We start from the raw sequence: 24,219 nt of genomic DNA, 5'->3' as shown, positions 1-24,219 counted from the left end.
TTTCGTGTTTCATGTTAAATGTAAAAAAAAAAAAAAAAAAAAAACATCAGACCCTTGAAAGATTTGAACCTGTAAGACGATCACGACTCATATATCACCAGTCAAAGGGAGAGAACCTTCCTTACCAATCAAAACACTTGAATATGTAGCTCTGAAAAATAGTATCTACACACACTTGACTTGTAACAAGAGAATGAACAATTATGGTTGTCTGCTATATATGCTAGTGGTCGGGGTTGTAACACCCTAAATCTAATAACTCCAATGCAGCTCAGGGGAAAACATGTCAGCGATGGGAGAATCTCATAATTTAAGGGAGAAAACTCATTCAAGAACTCACAGGCCAGTGTTATTCCCCTTTCTTACCTGTAACATAAGATGCTCGGTGACCGAATTACAAATGTATGTGTATGAAAATGTCACTAGGCAAAAACTTGAGCCCGACTACTCTTTGTTAAAAATCGAACTGTTTTATGCAAGAGAAAGAGAGTGTGTGTTTGTGTTTGTGTTTGTGTTTGTGTGTGTGTGTGTGTGCAAATATGATCGCGATGAAATTTGTAGTCTGTTCAATGTATGTGCCTTCTGCATTTGTTTCACATGTGGAAGTCCTGAAAGACCGTGTAACCCAAATTCAACACGAGTGGTGTAAATAAACAGATTCATGTTAAAACAATCTTTTTGTAGCTTTCTTTTGGAATGGAAAAGCCCTGTCTCCACTACTAAATGTCTCCATTACTAGTACTTCTCTACACTGTACACAACATTACACACGGATGAAGCGAGGAAAGAAAACACAATATGTGACTCACAGTACATAAAGTTTACTCCAAATAGAATAAAAATTACAGTATTTATAGGCTGTTTCCTACTACAAGCTTCATAAAGACAACTAATAAAAAATTTGAAAATCCAAAATCAGAATTCGAATGAATGAGAGCAAGAGACATCAATTAATGATACACTGTAAATATTGATACAAATGAGAGCAAGCACACTGTCTATTCATTTTTTTCTTCTGATGTTGAGAAATAACTGTCCAGCCTTGATATCCCAGTAAAATATGTCGTCACCTTTGCAGTCAATATTGGAAAATATTATTGTGGTTAACAGGGTTGATCTGTTGTCCTTAGAGGGGGGCCGTAATATTTGTGTGTTGGAGTGCATGATCGTAAGATACATTTCATCCAATATTAATGTGTGTGCCTGTGAACAGTTTCTAACCCTGGTTTTCAGAAATTCACTTCCTTTGCTGGATTTTTGTCTATGTGATTTTATCACAAACGTGCCTGTTTAATCATAATAAAGGCTGTAATTACATAAAAATCCTACACACAATGCCTGTAAAATATGTTATGCAGAGAGAAAGGGAAACACAGTTTACATAGCTGCCCCCAAAATTTCCAATTTACAAGTATAAAACATTTATGAGCATTTGAGAAAGAAAATAAAACACGAGGACACTAAATCCGGTAAAATACTGTTAATCAACAGCGAGATCAAAATTATTAGCATCATATAAAGAGCATACATAATTAAATTATGTACGAATAAGCTGTGAAATATCTACATATAACGACTTTTTTGTGCCTAATTGGTGACCTATAGCAAGAGGTCTGCGGACATGCACTTCGATATGCAAACGTTTGAAGAGAAGAAAGGAAAGGAATAAAAAAAATACAGTAATCACAGCCAAACTCTGGACAATCAAGTGTTGCTCAATTAGCTGGACTTCTAAGAATTCCTCACAGGGAAGACAAAGACGGCTAGAATCACGTGGGTAACCATGGCGACAAAGATCACGGGAACGCCAGTGCTTCGGAGGTAGCTTGCACCACCTGAACCTGATACAAACAGGCAAAAGTGCAGAGAAATAAGTAATTTCCGATCATACTTATAAAGGCAAGTACTCAAAAGGATGAGCAGATAGGAACCTAAAATCCTAATTATCTTTCCACCACTTAACAGCATTCTATAAAGCTTCCAACAATAGGAATTCAGTAACTCTCAAAGATATAAAAAAATTTCACAGATTAATGCAGGAAGACATTTAATAAGCAAGAAATCCTTACATTCTATACAAATAAATATATTAGTTTTAACATATCATACAAATTTTTTTAGACTTATATTTAGTAATTGTTCAAATAAGAAGAAATCAGGGCTCAGAATTCGTACCTTCGTTGATTTTTGGAGCACTTGTACAGGTCACAGCAAAGTCGTTCACCTTACATGGAATGCCTGTCAGAAAAGAATCAGAGACAATTTAGCTCCTCAAATAATTTCATATTTATACTAAAATTTCTTTTTATATTTACTGAAAACTACAATAACAAAACATGTCATTATTTCATACCATTATTAAAAAATAATACTTTAAATAATAATTGTAATAATTTTAATTTCAAGAAGATTTTAATGAATTTACAAAGAAAATACAATTTTTGATTTAGTCATGGAGTAACTAAAGTAATAAAAGTGTATTTGGTGTGATTTTCGCGCTAACCACTAGGAAACGAGCGTATTCCTCACTCCCCTCACCAAAGTTTTTTTTTATAAACATTCAATTTATGAGGGTCAATCAATGAAACCTAACCTTGCTTTATATCATCTGAGGATTAACAAAAAGGCGTCGTTCTATTGTGCAGGAGAAATATTATATTTTAAAAATAAAATATTTAAATAAAGACTAAACAAAGGATTCAAACTACAAAGAACATTTGTATTTAATTAAAAAAATTATATAAAACACTACAACTGTACCAAGCTCGCTGTCCATCCGGGAAACCATATAGGGTCTGCATGTTGTTGTGGACAGACTGGCGCCGTTCACACACGTAACGATGCTCCCATATTTGCTGCATATACAACAAGAATAAATCAGCTAGCAACATATATACAAGTCTGTGTAGGTGAATAAACATCAAACAACCATATCTTTATACAAAGGAAAAATTGCAGGGGTATCCCAATCATGAATATAGACCCTAATCATGAATATAGACTTAAGACAAACCTACGCACGCGCACACACACACACACGCACAGACACATTTACTCTCAGATTAGCAAACTATGGGCACACTTTGCCAGTTACTTACCCGCACACTTCTTGTGTCATGAGGGTATGATTGCAGGTTCCTCCTGTGCCGAAGTAGGAGGGAAACTGAGTACCGTACGACACTATACATCCACGTATAGTAGACAGTTCTGTGGTGTTACATCCTTGACCTGTTTATTGAGTTAAGGTAAGCGAGGTAAGAGAAAAACACAAAGCGAGTAAGTGGATGAAAAGAACGAAAGTGATTAATGACAAAAAATACTCCTATCTACCAAGACAAAATCTATAATATTTTTTCAGTTATAAACTAAAAATTACACAGCTTTTTAAAAGGGAACGAAAATATGAATTAGTTATACTTTAAATAATAAAGGAAATCAATGAATTATAAAAACAGAAAAAAACTTCTTTTGAAAAATTTTTTTAAGCTTGCCTTCAGGTTAGTTATAGTTTACAGTCACTTTTGACTGTTACCTTGTGTACATGTAGCTATTGGCAACATATGCATAAATAATAAAGTTATTGCATTTTTACATTCCTTGTTAATAAGTCCTTACAGAGACATGCAATTAAGCTAAAGACATTATAATGGTCACCTGAAACGGAGGAGGTCCAGCAGATGCATCCTGTAAAATACGAAATGTCACAGTGGAGTGAACACATTCAGTTTCATTCCTTTTCCTAAGTTTTAATTTGTACTTTTGCGAACGAAAAGAGACTTTCAAAATAATCTCAAAAAAGTGTACAGAAAGGTAAAAAGGGAATGTATGCTAACTGAAGATGTTTCAGTTGCCAACAATTCTAGGATAAAATTGCACTTCTCCTGCACTCTAAAGATAAGCAATTAAGCGTGAAGACCTTCTATTCAGCAGTACTCGAAGTATAACAGATAAGAGGAAAGAGGAAGGACTTTGAGAAACGTTGGCCGGTGTCAAGCAAACAGTACGGTGAAGAGGCCCACGGATGGAGGGGAAGAGGGGAGGAGGGAATGGCGTGTGGGCGAGGTGCATTGCAAGCGAAGAAAGTTTCCGTTAGGTTTATACAAACAGGTGCAGCCATTACTTTCTTCCTGCTGTTTGTATGAAGTGTCACCTGCTACGTCCCATGAGCTAGGGTCAGTCGACTTGCTCACTACGGTTCCCACCATGGGGCAGGACATTGCAGGAATAAAAGGTACATTACTTCAAAGAAATTCATTTTTAGAAAATGCAAACATAGAGCTTACAAACATCCAACAACATCATAAACTTCTTTCTTTTTTACGCTATTGCACAACTTTTTCATCATTGTGTTGCTTTCGACAAGAACCCAAATCCCACCATGACATAGTGAGATACATAAAGAGAAGAAACAATGTTTATGGCGAATCCAACAGGTGACATCACAACTTTAAAACTTCCATTGACAGTTGAACATGCATGCACTATGTCGTCTTCACCACTTTGTTATGTCACCTGCTTATCAGGTCAACACACATTGCACTTTACAACTGCCAGTGTTTTATCACAGCCAGGTGAAGTAAAAGTCCTCTTACTATAAAACGTATCAGGATACCATCCCCGAAAATGTGGGAACTTTAGCTGACCTCGGATTTATTTTTTTTAAAAAGTGCTTTTACTGTAGCCCGTTGTTTATCTACGGGATTAAATGGCTTCTCCGTGTCCTTTATCAGGTTGATATGTGTTCCACACCAATCGTTCGAGAATTTAATGGACAAGAGACGACAAACGTCTTATTATAAATAGTTTTTTTTTATGCAAAAAAAAAGACCAACTTATAACACTCAAACATTAGTAGTGTCACATTCACACAAAGAAATATGAAAATTTAAAGAATTTCTTACGCACGCGTACGAGCAGTGTGATACTTATACCTCACAAGACAATTCTTTATTACTTTTGCATGTTTTTTTTCAAGTAACAAAACCTTGACTTTGTATCGAATATCGCAATAAAGTTCCTCTCAAACTTTTGTAACAATAAAATTAAATGTCTTCAAACATGAAAACACAGAAACAAAGTTATTGTACGTATTACTGTAAAAGTTTTTAGAAAGATATTTTTCTTGTTACAATTAACTGACATACCTATGAATAGTTTCGCCAGGACGTAGGTCGTTAGCTTGCTTGAGCCGATCATGATTACAATTTACCTGCAGATTCTGTGGGTGATAAGGAAAGTGCAGAAAGTGAAGGACGAGGAAAAAAACAGTTTTATATCAGAGTTAGTGTCGTTCACACTATCCAATCCCCAGTCTTTTAAACCCCAACACTTCCTGCTCTACTGGCTTGTACATTCTATAGCAGGCGTGGCCAACACGGTGCACGTGGGCACCTGATGGTAAGGAAGGTGGTGAAAGTAAAGGACGAGGGGAAAAAAACAATTTTATATCACAGCTAATGTGCTTGATAGAACATTCGCTTGCTCTTTTGAATCCCCAGTCTTTTGAAGCAAAACTTTTTTTTTGCGCTACGGGCTGGTACACTCTAGAGCAGGGGTGGCCAACAAGATACCCGCGGACACCTGGTCCCCCCCCCCCCCCCATGTACCATGCGTGTCGCCTGCAAGTTAAGTTGACACCGGCCTGTCTATACTATGGGGTATAGTACTCAGTAAGTTTGTATCAAACGAGTAGTTCCTCAAATTACTCCTTACCTTTTAAGTATCTCTAAGTGTAAAAAAGCTGGTTACCCCTGCTCTAAAGACTCTCCCCCCGGTGCATGAGCAATTATGTGGCAGCCACGGATACGCATGATTGCTTTTTTCCGGGGTAAACTTGCTCCGATGTTCCCACTATTCTTGTACAACAAACTGCTGTAGTATACTCATGAATTTGTGTTACTGTATTCCTTACAGACGACTTCTTCCAGTCAATTACTAAACTGGAGCTGGTGTGTATAAAGCTTCCGGTTTAGGCACATTGTTTAGGCTCGCCGAGACTAACAGTGGAGAAGCTAGGCGTTGGTCTTTGCAGACAGACAGTAGTCAACCTTTACACGATCGTGGTCTAATCTTAACGAGTCACTAGAACACGAGAGAGATTAGGACATCTCGACTTATTCATGCGCTCTACGATCGAGTCATCTCTTGAAAGTCAAAGGAAAAAAAACTGAGATCGAAAGGGCACTGCCAACTCCTACATATAACTCTATAGGGTAGACTAGGAGATATTTACTGTGTGACAAGTTAAATACTCGTTCTTTGCGATCACATAGTCATCCAGAGAAATCTCGAGTATAACACCTAAATCCTAATAAGACCAATCCAGTGCAGGGGGAAACGTGTGTGTGTGTGTTAGCGATAGGAGAATCTCATAATTTAAGGGAGATAACTCATTCAAGAGCAAACAGGCCAGAGTTATTCCCCTTTCTTACCTGTTACATGAGATGTTCGGTGACCGAATTACAAATATATGTGTATGAAAATATCACTAAGCAAAAACTTGATCCCGACCACTCTTTACTAAAAATCTAACGGAAAACTGAAAAAGATACTGTGCTTCAAAGTTCAATTTTGTTACTCTCCTTGTTTATTTGCCTGTTTGTTTGTTGTTGTTGTTTTTTTGTTGTTGTTGTTGTTGTTGTTGTTAGTTTTGGAGCAAAGCTAACTAAAAAAACGTCAGAACTTCAGCCACGATGTGTTAAAACATAACCAACCAAAAAAGGAAAATTTTGCCCAACTATCAACAAGCAAAACACGAAAACTGCATTGATAATTAACATGCAAGAGAGATACTATTTGGTTACCTGGGTGTTCATTTTTCATTTGTTAAAAGAACTTAATGAGCTGAGGAACCTAATATTCCATTGCTTAAAATATATATACAGTAATTCGCTTCTATAAAATAGTTCTATTGTTGATCTGTCTGAGCAACTTACTTATAACTATAAAATTAATTGTTGCTCTGTTTATTTGTAAAGTAATTGTACACAATGACTGGATGATGAGGATCTAACTCAAAGGTAGGGTCAGTATTAAAAAAAAATATTTCTATAAACATGTTAATCAAGTATTTTATCAGAATAAGTGACTCTAGTACAAATTTTTTTTTCATTTTATCATGGAATCTGTACTGACTTGGATACGTACTGTTCTGTGTGTTTTTGTGTAATATGTTGTTAATTTATATTGACAAATGCGATAAACTATGCAAATAAATAATTTTCTTTATTATTACCTTTAATGATAGCACGCTTTTTTTGGTTTATATAAAGGTGTTCATTGGATTTATTTTTCTGGGAACTACATTTTGTTCTCCACCCTCTGTAAGTATTTGTATCCATTTATCAGTATGTGTGTCTATGTATGTGTTTTATGCAATGGAGAAAGAGCGTGAATGTGAATATGTGAGAGAGAGAGAGAGAGAGAGAGAGAGAGAGAGAGAGACAGAGACAGAGACAGAGACAGAGACAGAGACAATGATCCCAAGAGAATTTGTAGCCTGTTTAGTGTATGATCTTTCTCTATTTTTGTTCATTTCTGGAAGTCGTGAAAGCGCGTGAAACCCAACTTTAACAAGAGCGGGGTAAATAAACAGGTTTTTTTTTTTTTAAATCTGTGTGTAGCTTTCTTTTACACTTGCAAAGCCCTGTCTGCATTACTACACCTTGTCTACACTGTACACAACATTCCACATGGACAAACAAGATACGACTCACAGCACAGAAAAGTTACTCCAAATAGAATGAAACTTACAGTGTTTATATGCCATTTCTTACTACAAGCTTCCTAAAGATGTTTATTTATAGACAACTAATACAATATTTGAAAAGCTAAAATTAGGATTTGAATAAAAAATAGCAAAAAGCATCAATTAATGATACACTGTAAATATAGATACAAATGAGAGCAAGCACACTAATTGAGTTTTTTTCTTCTTCTTTTGATGTTAAGAAATAACTGACCAGCCTTAATATCCCAGTAAAATATGTCGTCGCATTTATAGTGAATATTGAAAAATATCCCTGTGGCTAACAGGGCTGACCTGTTGTTTTAGGGGGATGGAGACGAAATGTGTGTGTGTGTAGGAGTTCATGATCGTAAGATACATTTCATGCAATGTTAATGTTTGTACCTGTGTACAGTTTGTAACCCTAGTTTTAGTAAATTTGCTTGCTTTGTCAGAATGGTCTCGATGTCATTTTATCATAAATTTGCCTTTCTAATCATAGTTAAGGCTGTAATTACATACAGATCCTTGACAAAATGCCTGTAACATATGTTATGAAGAGAGGAGAGCGTAACTTACATAGTTGCCCCCACAAATGACAATTTGAAAGTATAAAACATTTAGAAGTATTTGAGAAAGTAAAACTGGTACAGTTAATCAGCAGTGAGATCAAAATTATTCCCATCAAATAAATGACATATATAATTAAATTATCTACGAATAAACTCTGCGACCTTTAAAATTTAACGCATTCCTGTTAACTAATTAGTGAACCTATAGCAAGAGGTCTGCGGACAGACAGTTCGATCTGCAAACATTCTAAGAGAGGAAAAGAAAGCTACAGTAATGCTGTAATCACAACCAAACTCTGGAAAATCAAGTGCTCTCAATTAGCTGGACTTCTAAGAATTCCTCACAGGCAAGGCGAAGACGGCTAGAATCACGTGGGTTGCCATGGCGACCAATATCGCGCTAGCACCAGTGCTTCTGAGGAAGCTTGCAGCACCTGAACCTGATACAGAGAAAGGTAAATATACAAGTAAGAAACTTTTAACAGAAAGGGGAATAACACAACAAATTTTTTTGGTTCATCAAACATGGGGGCCTTTAGTAGGAGAAAGTAACAGGGCAGAGAATTAAGGGTCAACACGTGTGATCTATAAAGATGGGAAAGTGAAGGAAGGAAGAAAAAGAATATGAAGAAACAAGACGCAAAGACAAAAGAGCAAAAAATTAACTTTAATTTACGTTCTCATTTATAAACACAATCACCCAAACGGACGTGCAGATAGGAACCTAAAAGCTGAATTATCTTTCCATCATTCAACAGCATTCTGTAAAGCTATCAACATTATTAAGTAACTCTCAAAGAAATAAGTGGATAGACGCAACAGATGAAACGTTCCCCGCCCCCAATTCTAAAATAGTCTTAGAGTGATAATCCCTTTTCTAGTGATTATAGAGTTCCTTACCTCCTGTCTAGAACTCTGAGCCTAAACCTGGACGATGATGACATTATGGGTCCTGGCTAAATTTTCAGCAGAGATTAGGATTAAGAAAACATCTAAGAACGTCTCTAACTGTGTATATATGTACAAGGAAGCCCACCCCAACAATCGCAGCAGCTCAACATGAAAACAAATGTGAAAAATAGAATTTGTGTGGCACTTTACGACACTCTGCTCATGTCTTTTAACTCTCCTAAAGATAAGAAGAAATCAGGGCTCATTATCCACACCTGTGTTGAGTTTTGGAGCACTTGTACAGGTCTCAATAAAGTCGCTCACCTTACATGAAATGCCTGGCAGAAAAGAAATAGAGATAATTTAGCTCCTCAAAAACTGTTATATTTATACTTATATTTATGTTTATTTTTATATTTACTAACAAGCACCATAAGAAAACATTCCATTATTTCATACCATTATCAAAAAATAATAATATATTCAATAATAATTCTAATAATGTTAATTTCAAGAATAATTTAATAAATTTACAAAGAAAACAATTTTTGATTTATTCATCGATTAACTAAATTAATAAAAGTGTATATGATGTGATTTTCGCGCTAGCCACTAGGAGAACGCGTGTCCCATCTCCTAAAGATTTGTATAAACATTTAATTTCAATTAATGAAACTTAAACTTGCTTTATATCATGTTAGGATTAACCAATTCTATAACGCAGAAGAGACATTTTCTTCTAAAAATATAATATTTAAATAAAGACTAAACAAAGGACTCAAACTTAAACTACGCACAACATTTGTATTTAATTTTAAAAATTTACGTAAAACACTTCAAGTGCACCTAGCTTAGCATCCATCTGGGGAATCATGTAGGGTCTGCATGTTGTTGTGGACAGACTGGCTCTGTTCACACACGTAACGATGTTCCCATAGGAGCTGCATACACAACAAGAATAAATCAGCTTGCAACATGAGTATACGTCTGTGTAGGGGAATAAACGACAAACAACCATGTTTTTATACAATGGAAGAAATGCAAGAATATCCCAATGATAAATATAGACAGGACATAAACATAAGTGCACAAACACACATTAACGCTCAAGTTATCAAACTGTGTGCATACTTTGCCAGTTACCTACTTGCACACATCTTGTGTAATGAGGTTGCGATTGCAGGTTCCTCCTGTGCCGAAGGATGACAACCCAGCTTTGTAAGGTGATATACATGTCTCAATAGCAGACACTTCTGTGGCATTACATTCTTGACCTGTTTATTAAGGTAAGCGAGGTAAGAGAAAAACACAAAGTATGTGGATGAGAAGAACGAAAGTGATTAATGACAAAATATACTCCTATCTAGCATAACAAAAATATATAATTTTTAATCAGTCATCAACTAAATATTATCTATTTCTTACGGGGAATTAAAATATGAATTATTTACACTCTAAATTAGAGAAATCAATGTAGTTTTTACACTTGCCTTCAGGTTTTTATAGTTTACAGTCGCCTTTGACTGTTACAATGGTTACACGTAGCTAATGCCGACAGAATGTAAAGTAAGAGTAAATAATAAAGTTATTGCATTTATATATTTGTTTTTGATAAGTCCTTACAGAGACATGTAATTACGATAAAGACATTATGTGGTCACCTGAAACGGAGGAGGTCCAGCAGATGCATCCTGTAAAATACAAAATGTTAGTGGAGTGAACACAATGAGTTTCGTTAATTGTCCTAAGTTTTAATGTGAATTTTTGCAAATGAAAAGAGACTTCAAAAATAATGTGAAAGAAATGTACAGAATGGTGACATCACAGCTTTTAATCTTCCATTGTTGATCCTGTTTGAGCATGCCACGTCGTCTTCACCACCTTGTTATGTCACCTGTCTTACCCGGCCAACACACAGGTCTTGGTTTAAACCTATTACTTCCTGATCTTCTACCTCTATGGAGGGCGTACTGTGTTTACTGCTGTTTCGATTGGCTACACGGGTACCGTTGCTCGCTGGTGCCACCCGCTCGCTTTGCTTAAGCTCGCCCGGTCCCTCCAATATCACACCTCCTATTCCCTGCGTTGTTTAAACTGTCAATGACGGTTACAGCACACGTCCTTTCACTCAGAACTTGCTTTGGTCATAATTCCTTTGCATGACTAGCAGACATCAAGCCTTAAACACGCGCATGCGCACTATTCAGTATTCAGTACCCCTCTGTAACACCTAGAACACTTTCACAACTTCCTTCCAACAAAAACCCCACATTCTCACTACCATTTAATAAGCCTTTCCTATGTTTGAACTTGTAACAATAGGTCTTTAATAAAACTGTGAGTCCTAAAGTTAATGAGAACTGTACATCAGGAATCTTCTCGATGAGAACGACTCTGAATGTAACACAATAGCTTTATCTGGACGGAGACAAAGAAGAGCTCGCATAGCTCATGACTTTCTCGTCTCCTGGCTTCTTGACAGGACTGGGCAAGTCTACTTGCGCTAGCTTACTATCAACAATGATCTTTTCTTTTCTTGTAGGGTAGCAATATGTGGGACGTAAGCTAATACGACCTTTAATTTTCAACGAAGTCTAACATTATTTAAATTTGCGATTCGTTTTACTCTTATTAATCAGGTGCTTTGACAGCTCTGCCAACTTTAAAAGCTACTTGATGTATCAGGATACCATCCCCAAAAATGTGTTAACTTTCTCCGACCTTGGCTTCATTCAAAACTTAACGCATTGTTCATCTACGGGATTAAATGGCTTCTCTCTGTCTGTCTTTATCATGTGTTCTGTATTCCACAGCGGCTTTTGTTCGAGATTTAAATAGAAAGGTAAATAGACAAAGGTCTGATTCTGAATAATTTGTTTTTCATTCAAGTAAAGATAACCCACTTAGAACACTTAAACATTTGTGCTGTCTCATTCACTCAAAGAAATATGTAATTGTAAAGAAATGCTTACACTCGCCTATGAGCAGCGTGATACTAATACCTAACCGAACAATTTCTTTATTACTTTCACGAATTTTGTTATTAAACAAGACCGTGACTTAGTATAGGATATCGCAATAAACTCTCTCTAAAAACTTGGTGATAGTGTAATGAAATATCTAGGAAAATTAGAACAAAGAAACAAAGATTTTGTGCATACATGTATAATTGTAAAGCTTTTGTACAGATTTTTTTTTTTTGTGTGTGTGTTAAAATTAATTTACATACCTATTAGTAGTGACGCCAGGACGTAGGTCGTTAGCTTGCTTGAGCCGATCATGATGACGATTTACCTGCAGATTCTGTGGGTGGTAAGGAAAGTGTCGAAAGTGAGCGACGAGAAAAAAAAACAGTTTTATATCAGACCTATTGTCACGTGCTGTCCAATCCTCAGTCTTCTACCGCACACCACTTCCTGCTCTACGGGCTGGTACACTCTAGAGCAGGGTGGCCAACACGGTGCACATGGTAACCTGATGGTAAAGACGGTTGTGAAAGTAAAGGACGAGGCGAAAAAAAAACCTTTTTATATCGGAGCTAATGTCCCTGAGAGAACAGTTGCTTGCGCTTTTCAATCCCTTTTAAAGCAAAACACTTCTTGTGCTACGGGCTGGTACACTAGAGCTGAGGTGGCCAAAACTTTTAGATCAACGTTCATTACTAATGTCTGTGTTATTATTATTATTAATATCATTAATATTAGTATTATTATTTGTTACTTTGAGCCTGCCTTCGATTGTGGTGTAAAGTGTTATATAAATCAAAATTGTTTTTGTTATTATTGGATATTAAAGGAATAGCTGTTGGAAACAAAACATTCTATAAATTAGAACAGTTTGCACTTTCTTCAGGTCTAGATATTAATTTTTATAAAACTGCTGCAATATAGATTGATAATAATCGAGGGTGTTTGACAATCTATATGACTTACTTAAAAATCCATTGGAATCCTGAGACATTAACGGTTCTTGGTATTACATTTTCTCTCAACCTTGATAGCCTGGTGACTATTAACTATTAAACGAATTCCCCCAAATGCACAGGATTATGACAGAATGTGAGGCAAGAGATCTCCCACCCACAGGAAGAAATGTTGTATTTCAGCCCATTTGGAAAATAAAAACTCATAAAATTAATCAAGCCATTGTAATCACCAAATACTGTAAAGGATGGTTAAAGGTAATGGATGTTCGAGCTTTTTATGATGCACTCATGCTTACATGTGTAGAGGGTTGGTAGGTCGGCGTTTGTTCTTACTTTTGGCAGGGCTGGTGGTTGATTGTTAGTTGTTGGTGGGACCTGAGAGGATACTCGGCAGTGATTGACTGGGGTTAAAACTCCTAATTGCTCCGGCTGTATAGGAACATCGTGGAAAGTTTAGCCTTCCGAGAGGTATACGAGGGTAAAATTGAGATGAAACGACGGAACAGACGTCGGCGGAGGAGAAAGAGAGCAAAGACAGGTGACAGAAGAGTCAGCCCTGTCTGTTAGCGCCCCTGACGATGCAATATTGTACAAGCCCGTGTATTAAAGGGTCTCGACTGTTACTTCTTTTGTTCGCGTGTTGGATGCTTGCTGTCGTCACACCACAACCCCACCACATGAACATGTCATCTATTCCGCCTTCAGAAGTTTGCCGGAGGACCAACTCAGTGTGTGGACGAGTTTGAAAGAGAGATCATGTTAGCTCCCGCCATAAACCCGATGCTTCAGAATGAGGCGTGTGGTTATATTCTGAACGCAATGTAGGGGCCTGCCAGATGGCGAGTTCTGATGTTCCCTCATGACATAATAGATACGCCGAAACAGATTTTGGATATCCTGATGGAGGCATACGACGAGAGGAAAAAGCTGGACACTAGAAAAGTCAGGTCTCTAACATCTCCCTCTCCATCGACATTCTCAGGCTAGGGGACGACTTTTACCTTTTATGTGATTCTGCCAAAGCTTGAAGTTTTTTTAAGTTTAGACCCTAACCCTAATCAAAGACAATTTCTTTAGCCTTACTCTCATTTTCTAAGAAACTATCGTCGCACCAGCTTGTGTTATGTCAGAAAAAGTGCCATTGACAAATACCTCTTGCTGCCTGTCAGCAGAAATGGAATGATTAAATAACATTTTATTATCAGTGCGTCACAGCCCTCGTCTGTTTTGTAACAACTCCCTATTGAAGACTCTGCTCTTTGTGCTGTGACCTTCGCAAGATTGTATGAATGTAGAAAACGTTTCTCTTGCAGTCAAATAGCTGCTTGTAATCTTTTTACACACCATGCTACTGGTTGTCAAGTCGACATTGGAGGTACATGTATCCATGGTTAGAAGAATCTCGACGAGTTGCTACTTGTGGCTCCTTATTCCTCTAACAGCAGGTCTCTGGGTGCAGGTCATTTACCAGCTACTGAAGGGGTGTTGGGTGAAGAAAGGGAGCTCCATGGTTATTTTTCGTAAGTCCGGCGTATGTAGGTAATGAGGACATCTATGTATGAGTTTGTTGTCATTGTGTGTGGGCTAACGCTCACAATCCGTTGCTAGTCTAGTTTATTTACTAGAGACTGGATGTAGAACACTTCATTTCCCTCTACTGCCCCTACCTCCAAGAAAATGAACTTTTCCTAGAATACGTCCTGAGATGAGGTTTTGTGAAGAAGACTTATATCTACAAGCCAGGTTAAAGGTAAAAGAACTTCTCGACAAAGTTCTGTAGAAAGCTTGCAGTAACAAGACAGTACTAGCTGACAAGCAATGAAGCGTGTTCTGTGGAGGCTTATAGAATATTATTTTTCGGGAAACTTTTAGCAACCGTTAGACAAAATATTTTTTTATTGAAAATTAATTAATAATCTTTTTTTTAATTATACAGGTGCACATCGTGGTGATTAGGTAGACAAATTACAAATGTGGAAGACCATAAAGTATGATTCGATGGACAATTGAGAAGGTCTGCGCAGACGAGGAGATCAACGAACTAGAGATGATGTGCAATGTTAAAGTCACAGCTTGCAAAACCAAATGTCAACAAGTCTAGTATTTTATTTCATTTATACATTTTCTTCACATTTCTAGTGTCGAGGCCTTTTATCTATAACAAAAATGGGAAATATTGTAGAGTACAGAGCAGTGTTTGTGGAATTCATGCAAGTAAGTGGACTTCAATATTGTCATGGCTTCCTGTTGTGCGCTGCATTTTTTCACATGGCAACACGAACTCTACTCAGGAAAGTTCATGTTGCTAGGCTATCAAACTGAGTGGCAGGAACTAGTTATACTGAGACACAGGAATCTGTTCAAGTAGGCATTTATTTGCTGCCTTTGTTGACTGGGGTTACCCTCTTGATATTTAACATAAAATAGACTAGTCCACTGTTGTATTGAAGTGTGAGGGGATGGTGGGGTGGTACATGTGGTGGTGTGGGTTGGGGGGTGTGTTTGGTGTGTGTGTGTTGGAGGGGGACGAGATGGGGTGGTAGGTGTGTGTAGGTGGTGTGTGTGTGTGGGGGTGATGGGTGTGTGGGTGGGTGTAATAATAATAATAATTCAGTTTTTAAGAGGCCCTCTGCCCATACCAACATCACATACTGCTGGTTACATGCATGTTAACAGTGAGTGGGCTGTACAAGATCAACATTTCAGTTATGTTTAAGGTTTCAACTTAATAGTAAACAATATAATGACATTCAATATTAAATGTTTATATGTACACTGTCATGCTGTCCTTATTTTCTTGCATTCTGTTATGTAGAGGTTTTTACACAAAAGGTGAACCTTAGAGGTTAAGCGGGATTTGTGATAAAAGAATGGGATATATCTATTACACAGGGCTGTATATTTAGGGAATAAGTGTGTGTGTGTGTGTGTGAAAATGATCGTGAGGGAATTGTAGCTTGTTTGATGTATGTGCTTTTTGCATTTTTGTTCATGTGTGGAAATCGTGGAAGCGCGCTTAACCAAATTTAACGTAGTAAAGTGTAAATAAACAGATTCATTTTAACAACAATTTATTTATAGCTTCCTTTTAGAATGGATAGCCCTGTCTGCATTACTAGTCTTCTCTTACTAATTTAGCTATACTCAATATTCCACATGCACGAAGAGAAAAATACAATGCGACATTGCGATACAACACAGAAAGTTTACTCCAAATAAGGGAATGACAAAATTGCAGGAGTTTATAGGCTATTCTTATATAATTATTTTCGACATTTCTTAGCTACATAAGCTTCCCTAAAGCAGTTTATTTATAAACACTTAATTACACAAATTTGATTGAAAAGCTTAAATTAGAATCCGAATTTAAAAAATAGCGAATTAATCAATAAATGATATATACTGTTAATATTGATACATAAAAGAGGGAAGGAACACACAGTCTCTTTTAATGTTTTATTTCCTTTTAATGTGTGAGAAATAACTGACCGGTCGCTATATCGACGTAAAAATGTTGTCGCTTTTATAGTGAATATTGGAAATAAAATTGTGTTGAATTTGTGTATTTTGGGATGGTTAACATGTGTAACCTGTTATTTTTGTGGTCTCCAGTGGTGAGATGTGTGTCCGGCGGCGTGCGGCGATAATGTTATGTTTTGTGCTTGTGTTTTGTGTATACCTGCGTCTTGTGAGAGAGAAAATGTGTGCCTTAGTGGGTGTTTTTGTGTCAGTATGTGTGTGTATGTGTGTAAGTGCATGATCGTAAGATACATTTAATGCACAGTTTGTAATCATCAGCGAGATAAAAATTATTCGCATCATGTACATGAGCATGCATAATTAAATTGTGTATGAATAAGCTATGCGACATGTACATTCAATGCTTTCTTGTTGTCTAATTCGAGAATCTATAACAGTAATCACAACCAAACTCAAGACAATCAAGTGTTGCTTAATTAGCTGGACTTCTAAGAATTCCATGCAGGTAAGGCAAAGACTGCTAGAATCACGTGGGTCACCATGGCGACAAAGATCACGTGACCGCCAGTGCTGCGGAGGAAGCTTGCAGCACCTGAACCTGATACAGAGAAAAAAAGGTCAGTCATCAGAAGCGAGAGGTCATGATATAAGTAAAAAGTTTTCAATAGAAAAGGGGAATATCACAACAAATTATTTGGGTTTGTGGAGCCTTCGGAAAATTAATAAACAGGTGAACCATGGTAGGAGAGAGTAACATGATAAAACACAGAATAATGCAAGGTCAACACGTGTGATTTTTAAAGCCAAACCTCCTTGCCGGTCACCAATACGACTAGAATGCCTTTTCTAGTTGATTCCTCGACGACAATTGTAGAGTTCCTTAAACTTCTGTCTATAAGTCTGAGTGTAAATGTGGACGATGGTGATAGTGTTAGTCCTGGTTAAATTTTAAGATCGGGCTAATGAAAACATCTGAGGACGTTCCTGTTTCCTTACGGGCAAGGAAGATCACCCCGGAGAACAATCACATCAGGCGAAAATTTAAAACACAAAAAAAATAGAATTTAGGTAGCACTTTATGTCATTCTGGTCATGTCCTTAAAATTTGCTGAAAGAAAGAAATAAGGGCCCAGAATATCTATACCTTGGTTGAGTTGTGTAGCGTTTGTACAGGTCGCAACAAAGTCATTCACCTTACATGAAATGCCTGTCAGAAAGAAGCAGATACACTTTAGCTCTTTAAGTACTATATTTCGCTATATTTGGTATAAATAAACTATAATGAGACAAAAGCAAGAGTTCAAAGTATTATCTAATAAAAAGATTTTTTTCAAAAAATATCAAACAATTATAATTACAAAAAAAATTCAGTTACTTTTAAAAAATCATTTTTAGAACATAATTTAATTTTTCAAAAGAAATATTTTTTAATTATAATTTAATCAATAAGTATTTTTAGAAATCAAAATAGGATACGAGATAAAGCAAATTCCCATCTCCGAAAAAACTTTTCATAAACATTAAATTTATGAAGCCATTCAATTAAACCTAATCTTGCTTTATATTATCTTAGCATTATCCAAAAAGCATCGTTTGATTATTCGAAAAGAAACATGAAATTTAAAAAAAAATAAAATATCTAAATAAAAACTGTTCCGTTCAAAAGACTCAAAATTCGACTTTAACTACACACTAAAATTACTCCTTAATTTTAACAATTTATGCAACACACTAGTACCCAGTGTACCCAGTCTGGCATCTATCCCGGAAACCAGATAGGGTCTGCATGTTGTTGTAGACAGACTGGCGTTGTTCACACACGTAACGATGTTGCCATAGTCGCTGCATACACAACAAGAATAAATCAGCTTGCAACATACATACACGTCTGTGTAGGTGAATAGATAACAACCATATCTTTATACAATGGAAGAATTGCAGGGATATACATAGATAAATGAATATAGATTTAAGACATCAACTTGAAATACACGCACACACACTGACTCACGTACTCATTTGTAAAAATAAGAATAAACGAGCGCGAACGTGCACACACTTTGATGCTTAAATTATCAAACTATATGCACACCTTGCCAGTTACCTACTTGCACACTTGTGGGATGAAAGTGCGATTGCAGGTTGCACCTGTGTTTAAGTTTGAAGTAAACTGAGAGCCGTAAAGTGTTATACAACTCCCTATAGCAGTCAGTTCTGTCGTGCTACATTCACCTTTTCATTGAGTTATGGTAAGAGAGGTAAGAACAAAAAGCAGACAGTTAGTGGATGAAAAAAACAAGTGTGATTAATGATAAAAGTATAGTCCTATCTAGCTTAACGACAATCTATAAGATTGATTAAATCGCAAACTAATAATTATCTAGCTTCTTATGAGGTACAAACATCTGAAGTAGCTACACTACATATTTGGACAAATCAATAATTATTATAAAAGAAAGTAAAAGCCTTCTTTAAAAAAAATTTTTTTTCTCCAGACTAGCCTTCAGATTATTATAACACATTGTTGCTGTAAGCAATTGATTATTATCATCTAAAGCTGTTGACTACATAGCGTAACATAAGTTTAAATAAGAAAATCATTGCATACTTATATTCGTTTTTGTAAGTCGTATATAGCATTATTTAAGCTAGGTATAGTTTTATGGTCACCTGAAACGAAGGGGGTCCAGTAGAAGATACCTGTAAAATAGAACATGTTTCAGTGGAAGTAACACATTTAACATAATTGTTTCCAAGTTTTAATGTGCACTTTTGCAACTAAGATAAAAAAAGATAAATACAGAGAAAATAATGTATAAAAGGAGGAAAAAGAAGGGAAAGTATTCAGAACGCACTTCACAATGGCCAGTGTTCTATCATGACCAAGTGAAGTAGAAGCTCTCTGAATGTAACATAGAAGCTGTTTCACCTGGACGGAGACAAAGCAACGCTCGCATTGTCGATGACGTCCTCGGGGAAATTTGCCGTGACAGAAAGTTCGGATATGTATTTTAAATTTATTTCTAACGCTAACTTTCTTTTCTGCCGTTATCAGTGATAGCTAGCTCAAACGTTTCTCGTAAATTTTCTTTAGCTGTGACACATATTAGACAAGAAATTATATATATATATGTCCGTACACAGACAGACAGACAGACAGACAGACAGACAGACAGACAGACAGACAGACAGACAGACAGACAGACAGACAGACAGACAGACAGACAGACAGACAGACAGACAGACAGACAGACAGAGAGAAAATACAAAGCATCGAAAGAAAGACAGAAGAAACTATTTCCACCAACTCACTACAGTACGTAGACAGCCAGTAGTCATCTTGCTATTTAGAACTGAGGACCTTGACGATGATAGTATCGAAAGCGAAGACGATTTTATTAGTTAGCTCTTTTTAACGCTGTAGAAGGTAACCATGGAAACATCAGTCGTTAAAATAAACCCATCAGCAAATAAAACTCTGTAATTATTTCAACTTTTCCCTTAATCCTGGGCACGATATCTTTTGATTGCTGATGGAGGTGGAAATGTTCCTATAGCGTGTGCGGACTTTTCGCCGCATTATGTCAGAGAGAGAGAGAGAGCTTACTTACTTCTCAAAGAATGAAAGTAACTACTAGATTACACAATAATTCTTTATTTCAAACAAATTTTACACACAGACTTCACAGACAGTTCACTTTGATTGTCACAGATTATGCGCAACAGCTTTGAGAAAAAACATTGATACAATGGCGAGAGAAATGTGTGAGCTAACGGTTCACATGAGGAGGGATAGTGAGAGAGAGTTCACTGATACATTGATACAATGGCGAGAGAAATGTGTGAGCTAAGGGGCGTCACACACTTGACTTCGGCTAAAGGTCCCGCGTGAAATGCCGAAATGAAGTGCCCCGCGCCGAAACGTCCGGCGGCGAAACGTCCGGTCGGCAAAACGTCCGTGTACCCGATTCCTTTTCGCCACCTTATCCAGAGGCTTAGATAACTCTACCAGTTAAAAAAGTTACTTCAAATGGGGACACCATCCCCAAAATGCGTTAACTTTGCCAGTTTTGGAGTTCACAAAAGACTGCTTTATTCAAAATTCTTTTTTGAAGTGTTGTTCATCTTCGCAATTAAATGGCTTCTCTCGCTGATTATGTGTTCCACAGTGGCTTTTATTCGAGAATTTAATAAACAAGAGACGAGAAAGTCTCATTCAGTAAGGACTAATTTATCTCAATTCATTAGGAGAACCAGCGTACAACATTCAAGGATTCGTTCCGTCTCACGTAAAAAAAAAAAATATGTAACAACATATATATAGCTTATGGATACGTATTAAATATTATACTAACAGGATAACTTATTTTTTTCATAAAATTTGTCAATTAACAGGACGTGCTTTTAGTATGGGATATAGTAAAAATAATTCTCCTAAAACTTTAGTAACAACGGTATAAAATGTTTTTAGAAAGATATTTTTCTTGTTAAAATACACTGACATACCTATCAGTAGGAAGAAGGTCGTTAGCTTGCTTGAGCCGATCATGATCAGTTACCTGCTGATTCCGTGGGGGTAATGAAGGTTTCAAATGTAACGAACGAAGAGACAAAACCCTTTATATAATGTCATTGATAGAACAGTCGTTTGCTCTGTCCAATCCCCAGTCTTTTCTAGCAAAGCATTTCTTCATATCGCCGCGAACAATAGAGACTCACCCCACCCCCTAACGAACACGTCACTCAAGCACACGCACACACGGCATACATAGCAGAGAAAGAACGAGAACTTAACAAAGAAAATCCATAAACTTAGTACAGTACGCAGACACGCAAACAACTTACATACATATTACTTTTCAGTCCTGAATAGGGTGACGATGGCAGTGTCTAAAACGAAGATGATTTTATTAAATAATTCTGGTCTTATGCTGCGTTGGTGTGGTTTAATTACAAATGGGTAGGATAGTAACCATTGAAAAATGAGAACGTGTAAATATAACAATTAATTAAAAAAAATCTCTGCAAACACAATCATTTGCTCTGGCTGCTGATGACTGGAATGTTCCTAGTGTTATATATGATCTCTTCGGTAGGTTTAGTCTTAAGATTAATCGCTCTTAGCTATTCACTGTTCTCATGGCCACAAAATCTATTTGATAAATTCTTATTGTCTAGGGGGAAGGAGGAATGGGGGAGGGGATGGTATGCTTGTGTGTGCCGCTGTGTCTGGGGTATGGGGAGAGAGACGAGAGAAAGAAAAGGTTCAATGCGCACCGAGAAATGAATGCAAAGAACGTTTAGAGCGCAACGGTCTACTGAAATTTCGATAAATTACACCGCGTCCTCTTATCCATTCCATTGTTATTCTAGTTTTTAAGTACAAGATCGCAGTTCCTATTTCAGTTCGTGTCGACTGCGACGGGATTTTGAGAGGTCGTAGTTTCCGTGGGTGGATCCGCCTTGTTGGTTTTGAAAACATTCCTCACTGACGAGTCTGTCATTCGTGTAACATGACCTCCGCGTGTTGAACAGTCTCCTGGACGATTGTCTAACAATCTAGTGTTTTCCAGAGCTGTTTGTAACATGTTTCTGGCACAAGACAAGACGCTTTTGGTTGTCAAGTATACATTGAGGGTTGTGGGTCATCTGAGAGTTGCGATTCTAGTATCGGCATGTTTCTGGGGCTTAGCTGAGATCCTCCTGCTGTATACGGGTGTACAGCTGATGACAGCTCCAGTTACAGTCCCGTGCACGAAGAACCCCATGCTGTTCTCATGTCTGGTGTTCTCTCCACTTGACAACAGTTTGTGACCGTCGTTGTTGATCTTGGTCTCGACCAATCTTGTATTTGTTTGCGTCGTGTATCCATGGTCCTTACATTGAGCATTATACACTTGGAGGAGCGCAGCCGGCAATAGGTCTGGTCACGAACACATCGGCCATGAGCCCTGGCCTGTACTTTCATAGTTGACAGTTTTCGCCCTCTGATGTCGTGATAGCATCAGGATTTTCTGTAAGGGTTTACTCTTTTAGCCTTTATCTTTTCCCTCACGGCAGTGGGGGAATTTTTCATAGGCTGATTCTAGTGTAGATAGTTTATAATATAGAGATAGTATGAGTTTGTTGCCCTTGTGTGTGGGCTTAAAAAATTGGTTGTTAGTCTAGTTTATTTACCATCTCGAGAGACTTGCTGTATGACTTTTGAGTCACTCAGTTTTGCCCTCACTCGTGGTTCACTGACGTTTCATGTCTTGCTTCTATATCACCCTCCTTACTCTAGAAACAACAAAGTGACTAATTCAGCGTTCTGTGAAGAGTTTATTCCCCTGGTCTCCAACCTAGCTGCTGCCAACAAATACTTGTTAATTCTTGGAGATGTGAATCTTCATTTTGATGTGCCATCTGACCCTGACACGAAGAGACTTTGTCAGCTGTTGGATTCCCTTGATCTTGTTCAACATGTCAACTCCTCTACCCACTGTAAGGGTCACACCTTGGACTGGGTTATTGCGAGACCCGGCCATCACACTGTTAGGTCTATTGTTGTGGAAGACTTGCAACTTTCGGATCATTTTCTTGTGTTGTTTTACTACCAGCATGTCAAGGCCTGGCTTACCGAGAAAGACTGTGTACACTAGAAATGTGCGGGCATGGACTCTGATTCTTTTCGTACTGCACTTCAGCGTTCTGCTCTCCTGGTCTCCCCTCTCCTGACAATGTGGATGAGCTTGTGGCTCTGTACAACAGCACCCTGACTGCTCTTCTTGACAAGTTTGCGCCTGTGAAAAAAGAGGTGCATTACTGAGCGTCCTGATACCGCGTGGTTTACTCCAGAGGTACGCCGAGCCAAGAAGGTCAGGCGTCAGGCGGAGCGCAAATGGCGCAAGAGTAGACTGGAGGTGGATGGTCAGATTTATCGCCATACACAAGGAGCCAGTGTTCAGCCATCATTGTCAAAGCTAGGTCGCGGTATGTTATGAATATTCTAAGCTCTGCAGTTTCTGATTCCCGCAAGATGTTCGCAGTTGTGAATGGTCTCCTGGGTAAAGATGTGACTCAGCCTGTTCTTCCAGAGATGGATGACCAGACCGCTGCCAGTATATTAAGTGCTTACTTTGAAGACAAGATAAAGACCATAATGGACAGCTTCAGTGACTCGGTTGATACTGTGGAGCAAACCAGTGACTTGTTTTGTGGCACGCCCCTCTCTAACTTTCAACCAGTGACAGAAGATGAACTACTGAAATTAGTTCGGCGTTGTAGCCCAACCACGTCTGTGGATGATCCTATCCCCACTCGTGTTCTTCTCCAGCACCTTGACATTCTGCTTCCTGTAATAGTTCGCATAGTCAATGCTAGCCTTTTCTCTGCCACTGTACCCAGACAATTTAAAACAGCTGTGATCAAGCCTGTCTTAAAGAAGCACAACTTGGACCCGAGCTCGTGTAAAAACTATAGACCTGTGTCGAATTTGCCTTTTGTTTCGAAACTTGTGGAGCGTGTCGTTGCTCAGCAGTTGACACTCCACCTGGACCGCTACAGCTTGTTGGATAAATTCCAGTCGGCGTATAGACCCAAGCACAGCTGTGAGACAGCCCTTCTGCGTCTTATGAACGATCTTC

General features: G+C 37.6%; 3 protein-coding genes across 4 annotated transcripts; all 3 read right to left on the bottom strand.

Moving 5' to 3' along the window:
- Nucleotides 1–805: 805 nt before the first annotated feature.
- Nucleotides 806–5,305, bottom strand: LOC112569217. The gene is made up of 6 exons (XM_025246941.1): nt 5,145–5,305; nt 3,655–3,684; nt 3,099–3,228; nt 2,761–2,855; nt 2,176–2,238; nt 806–1,841 (listed from the first exon to the last, which is right to left on the bottom strand). The coding sequence occupies exons 1-6, from the start codon at nt 5,194–5,196 to the stop codon at nt 1,732–1,734; spliced, it is 480 nt and encodes a 159-aa protein (XP_025102726.1). The 5' UTR covers nt 5,197–5,305; the 3' UTR covers nt 806–1,731.
- Nucleotides 5,306–7,734: 2,429 nt separating this feature from the next.
- Nucleotides 7,735–12,540, bottom strand: LOC112569588. Of its 2 annotated transcripts, XM_025247409.1 has the most exons (6): nt 12,419–12,540; nt 10,851–10,880; nt 10,337–10,463; nt 10,036–10,130; nt 9,465–9,527; nt 7,736–8,738 (listed from the first exon to the last, which is right to left on the bottom strand). In XM_025247409.1, exons 1-6 carry the CDS (start codon nt 12,468–12,470, stop codon nt 8,629–8,631), a joined length of 477 nt encoding a protein of 158 aa, XP_025103194.1. In that variant the 5' UTR covers nt 12,471–12,540; the 3' UTR covers nt 7,736–8,628. The 2 variants fall into 2 exon arrangements, with proteins under 2 accessions (XP_025103195.1, XP_025103194.1); XM_025247410.1 differs by lacking the exons at nt 10,851–10,880; nt 12,419–12,540 and adding an exon at nt 10,999–11,388 and having other exon boundaries at nt 7,735–8,738.
- A 4,228-nt stretch (nt 12,541–16,768) lies between these two features.
- Nucleotides 16,769–21,234, bottom strand: LOC112568515. The gene is made up of 6 exons (XM_025245825.1): nt 21,101–21,234; nt 19,265–19,294; nt 18,703–18,826; nt 18,333–18,436; nt 17,739–17,801; nt 16,769–17,192 (listed from the first exon to the last, which is right to left on the bottom strand). Exons 1-6 carry the CDS (start codon nt 21,141–21,143, stop codon nt 17,083–17,085), a joined length of 474 nt encoding a protein of 157 aa, XP_025101610.1. The 5' UTR covers nt 21,144–21,234; the 3' UTR covers nt 16,769–17,082.
- Between the last annotated feature and the right edge of the window lie 2,985 nt (nt 21,235–24,219).

Source organism: Pomacea canaliculata, linkage group LG7 (genome assembly GCF_003073045.1).
Source record: "Pomacea canaliculata isolate SZHN2017 linkage group LG7, ASM307304v1, whole genome shotgun sequence".
NCBI classification, from domain to species: domain Eukaryota; kingdom Metazoa; phylum Mollusca; class Gastropoda; order Architaenioglossa; family Ampullariidae; genus Pomacea; species Pomacea canaliculata.
Note: the sequence above shows the minus strand (reverse complement) of the source record. Positions and strands in the feature narration are given on the sequence as shown.

Coding starts and splice junctions, on each gene's coding strand:
- LOC112568515 (XM_025245825.1), bottom strand. CDS start 21,143: ATGATCGGCTCAAGCAAGCTAACGACCTTCTTCCTACTGATAG. Junction 19,295..21,100: donor GACCTTCTTCCTACTGATAG/GTATGTCAGTGT, acceptor TCTATTTTACAG/GTATCTTCTACTGGACCCCC. Junction 17,193..17,738: donor CGCTACACAACTCAACCAAG/GTATAGATATTC, acceptor TCTCTGTATCAG/GTTCAGGTGCTGCAAGCTTC.
- LOC112569217 (XM_025246941.1), bottom strand. CDS start 5,196: ATGATCGGCTCAAGCAAGCTAACGACCTACGTCCTGGCGAAACTATTC. Junction 3,685..5,144: donor CCTGGCGAAACTATTCATAG/GTATGTCAGTTA, acceptor CGTATTTTACAG/GATGCATCTGCTGGACCTCC. Junction 3,229..3,654: donor CTGGACCTCCTCCGTTTCAG/GTGACCATTATA, acceptor CTCAATAAACAG/GTCAAGGATGTAACACCACA.
- LOC112569588 (XM_025247409.1), bottom strand. CDS start 12,470: ATGATCGGCTCAAGCAAGCTAACGACCTACGTCCTGGCGTCACTACTA. Junction 10,131..10,336: donor ATTACACAAGATGTGTGCAA/GTAGGTAACTGG, acceptor TTGTGTATGCAG/CTCCTATGGGAACATCGTTA. Junction 8,739..9,464: donor TGCTCCAAAACTCAACACAG/GTGTGGATAATG, acceptor TCTCTGTATCAG/GTTCAGGTGCTGCAAGCTTC.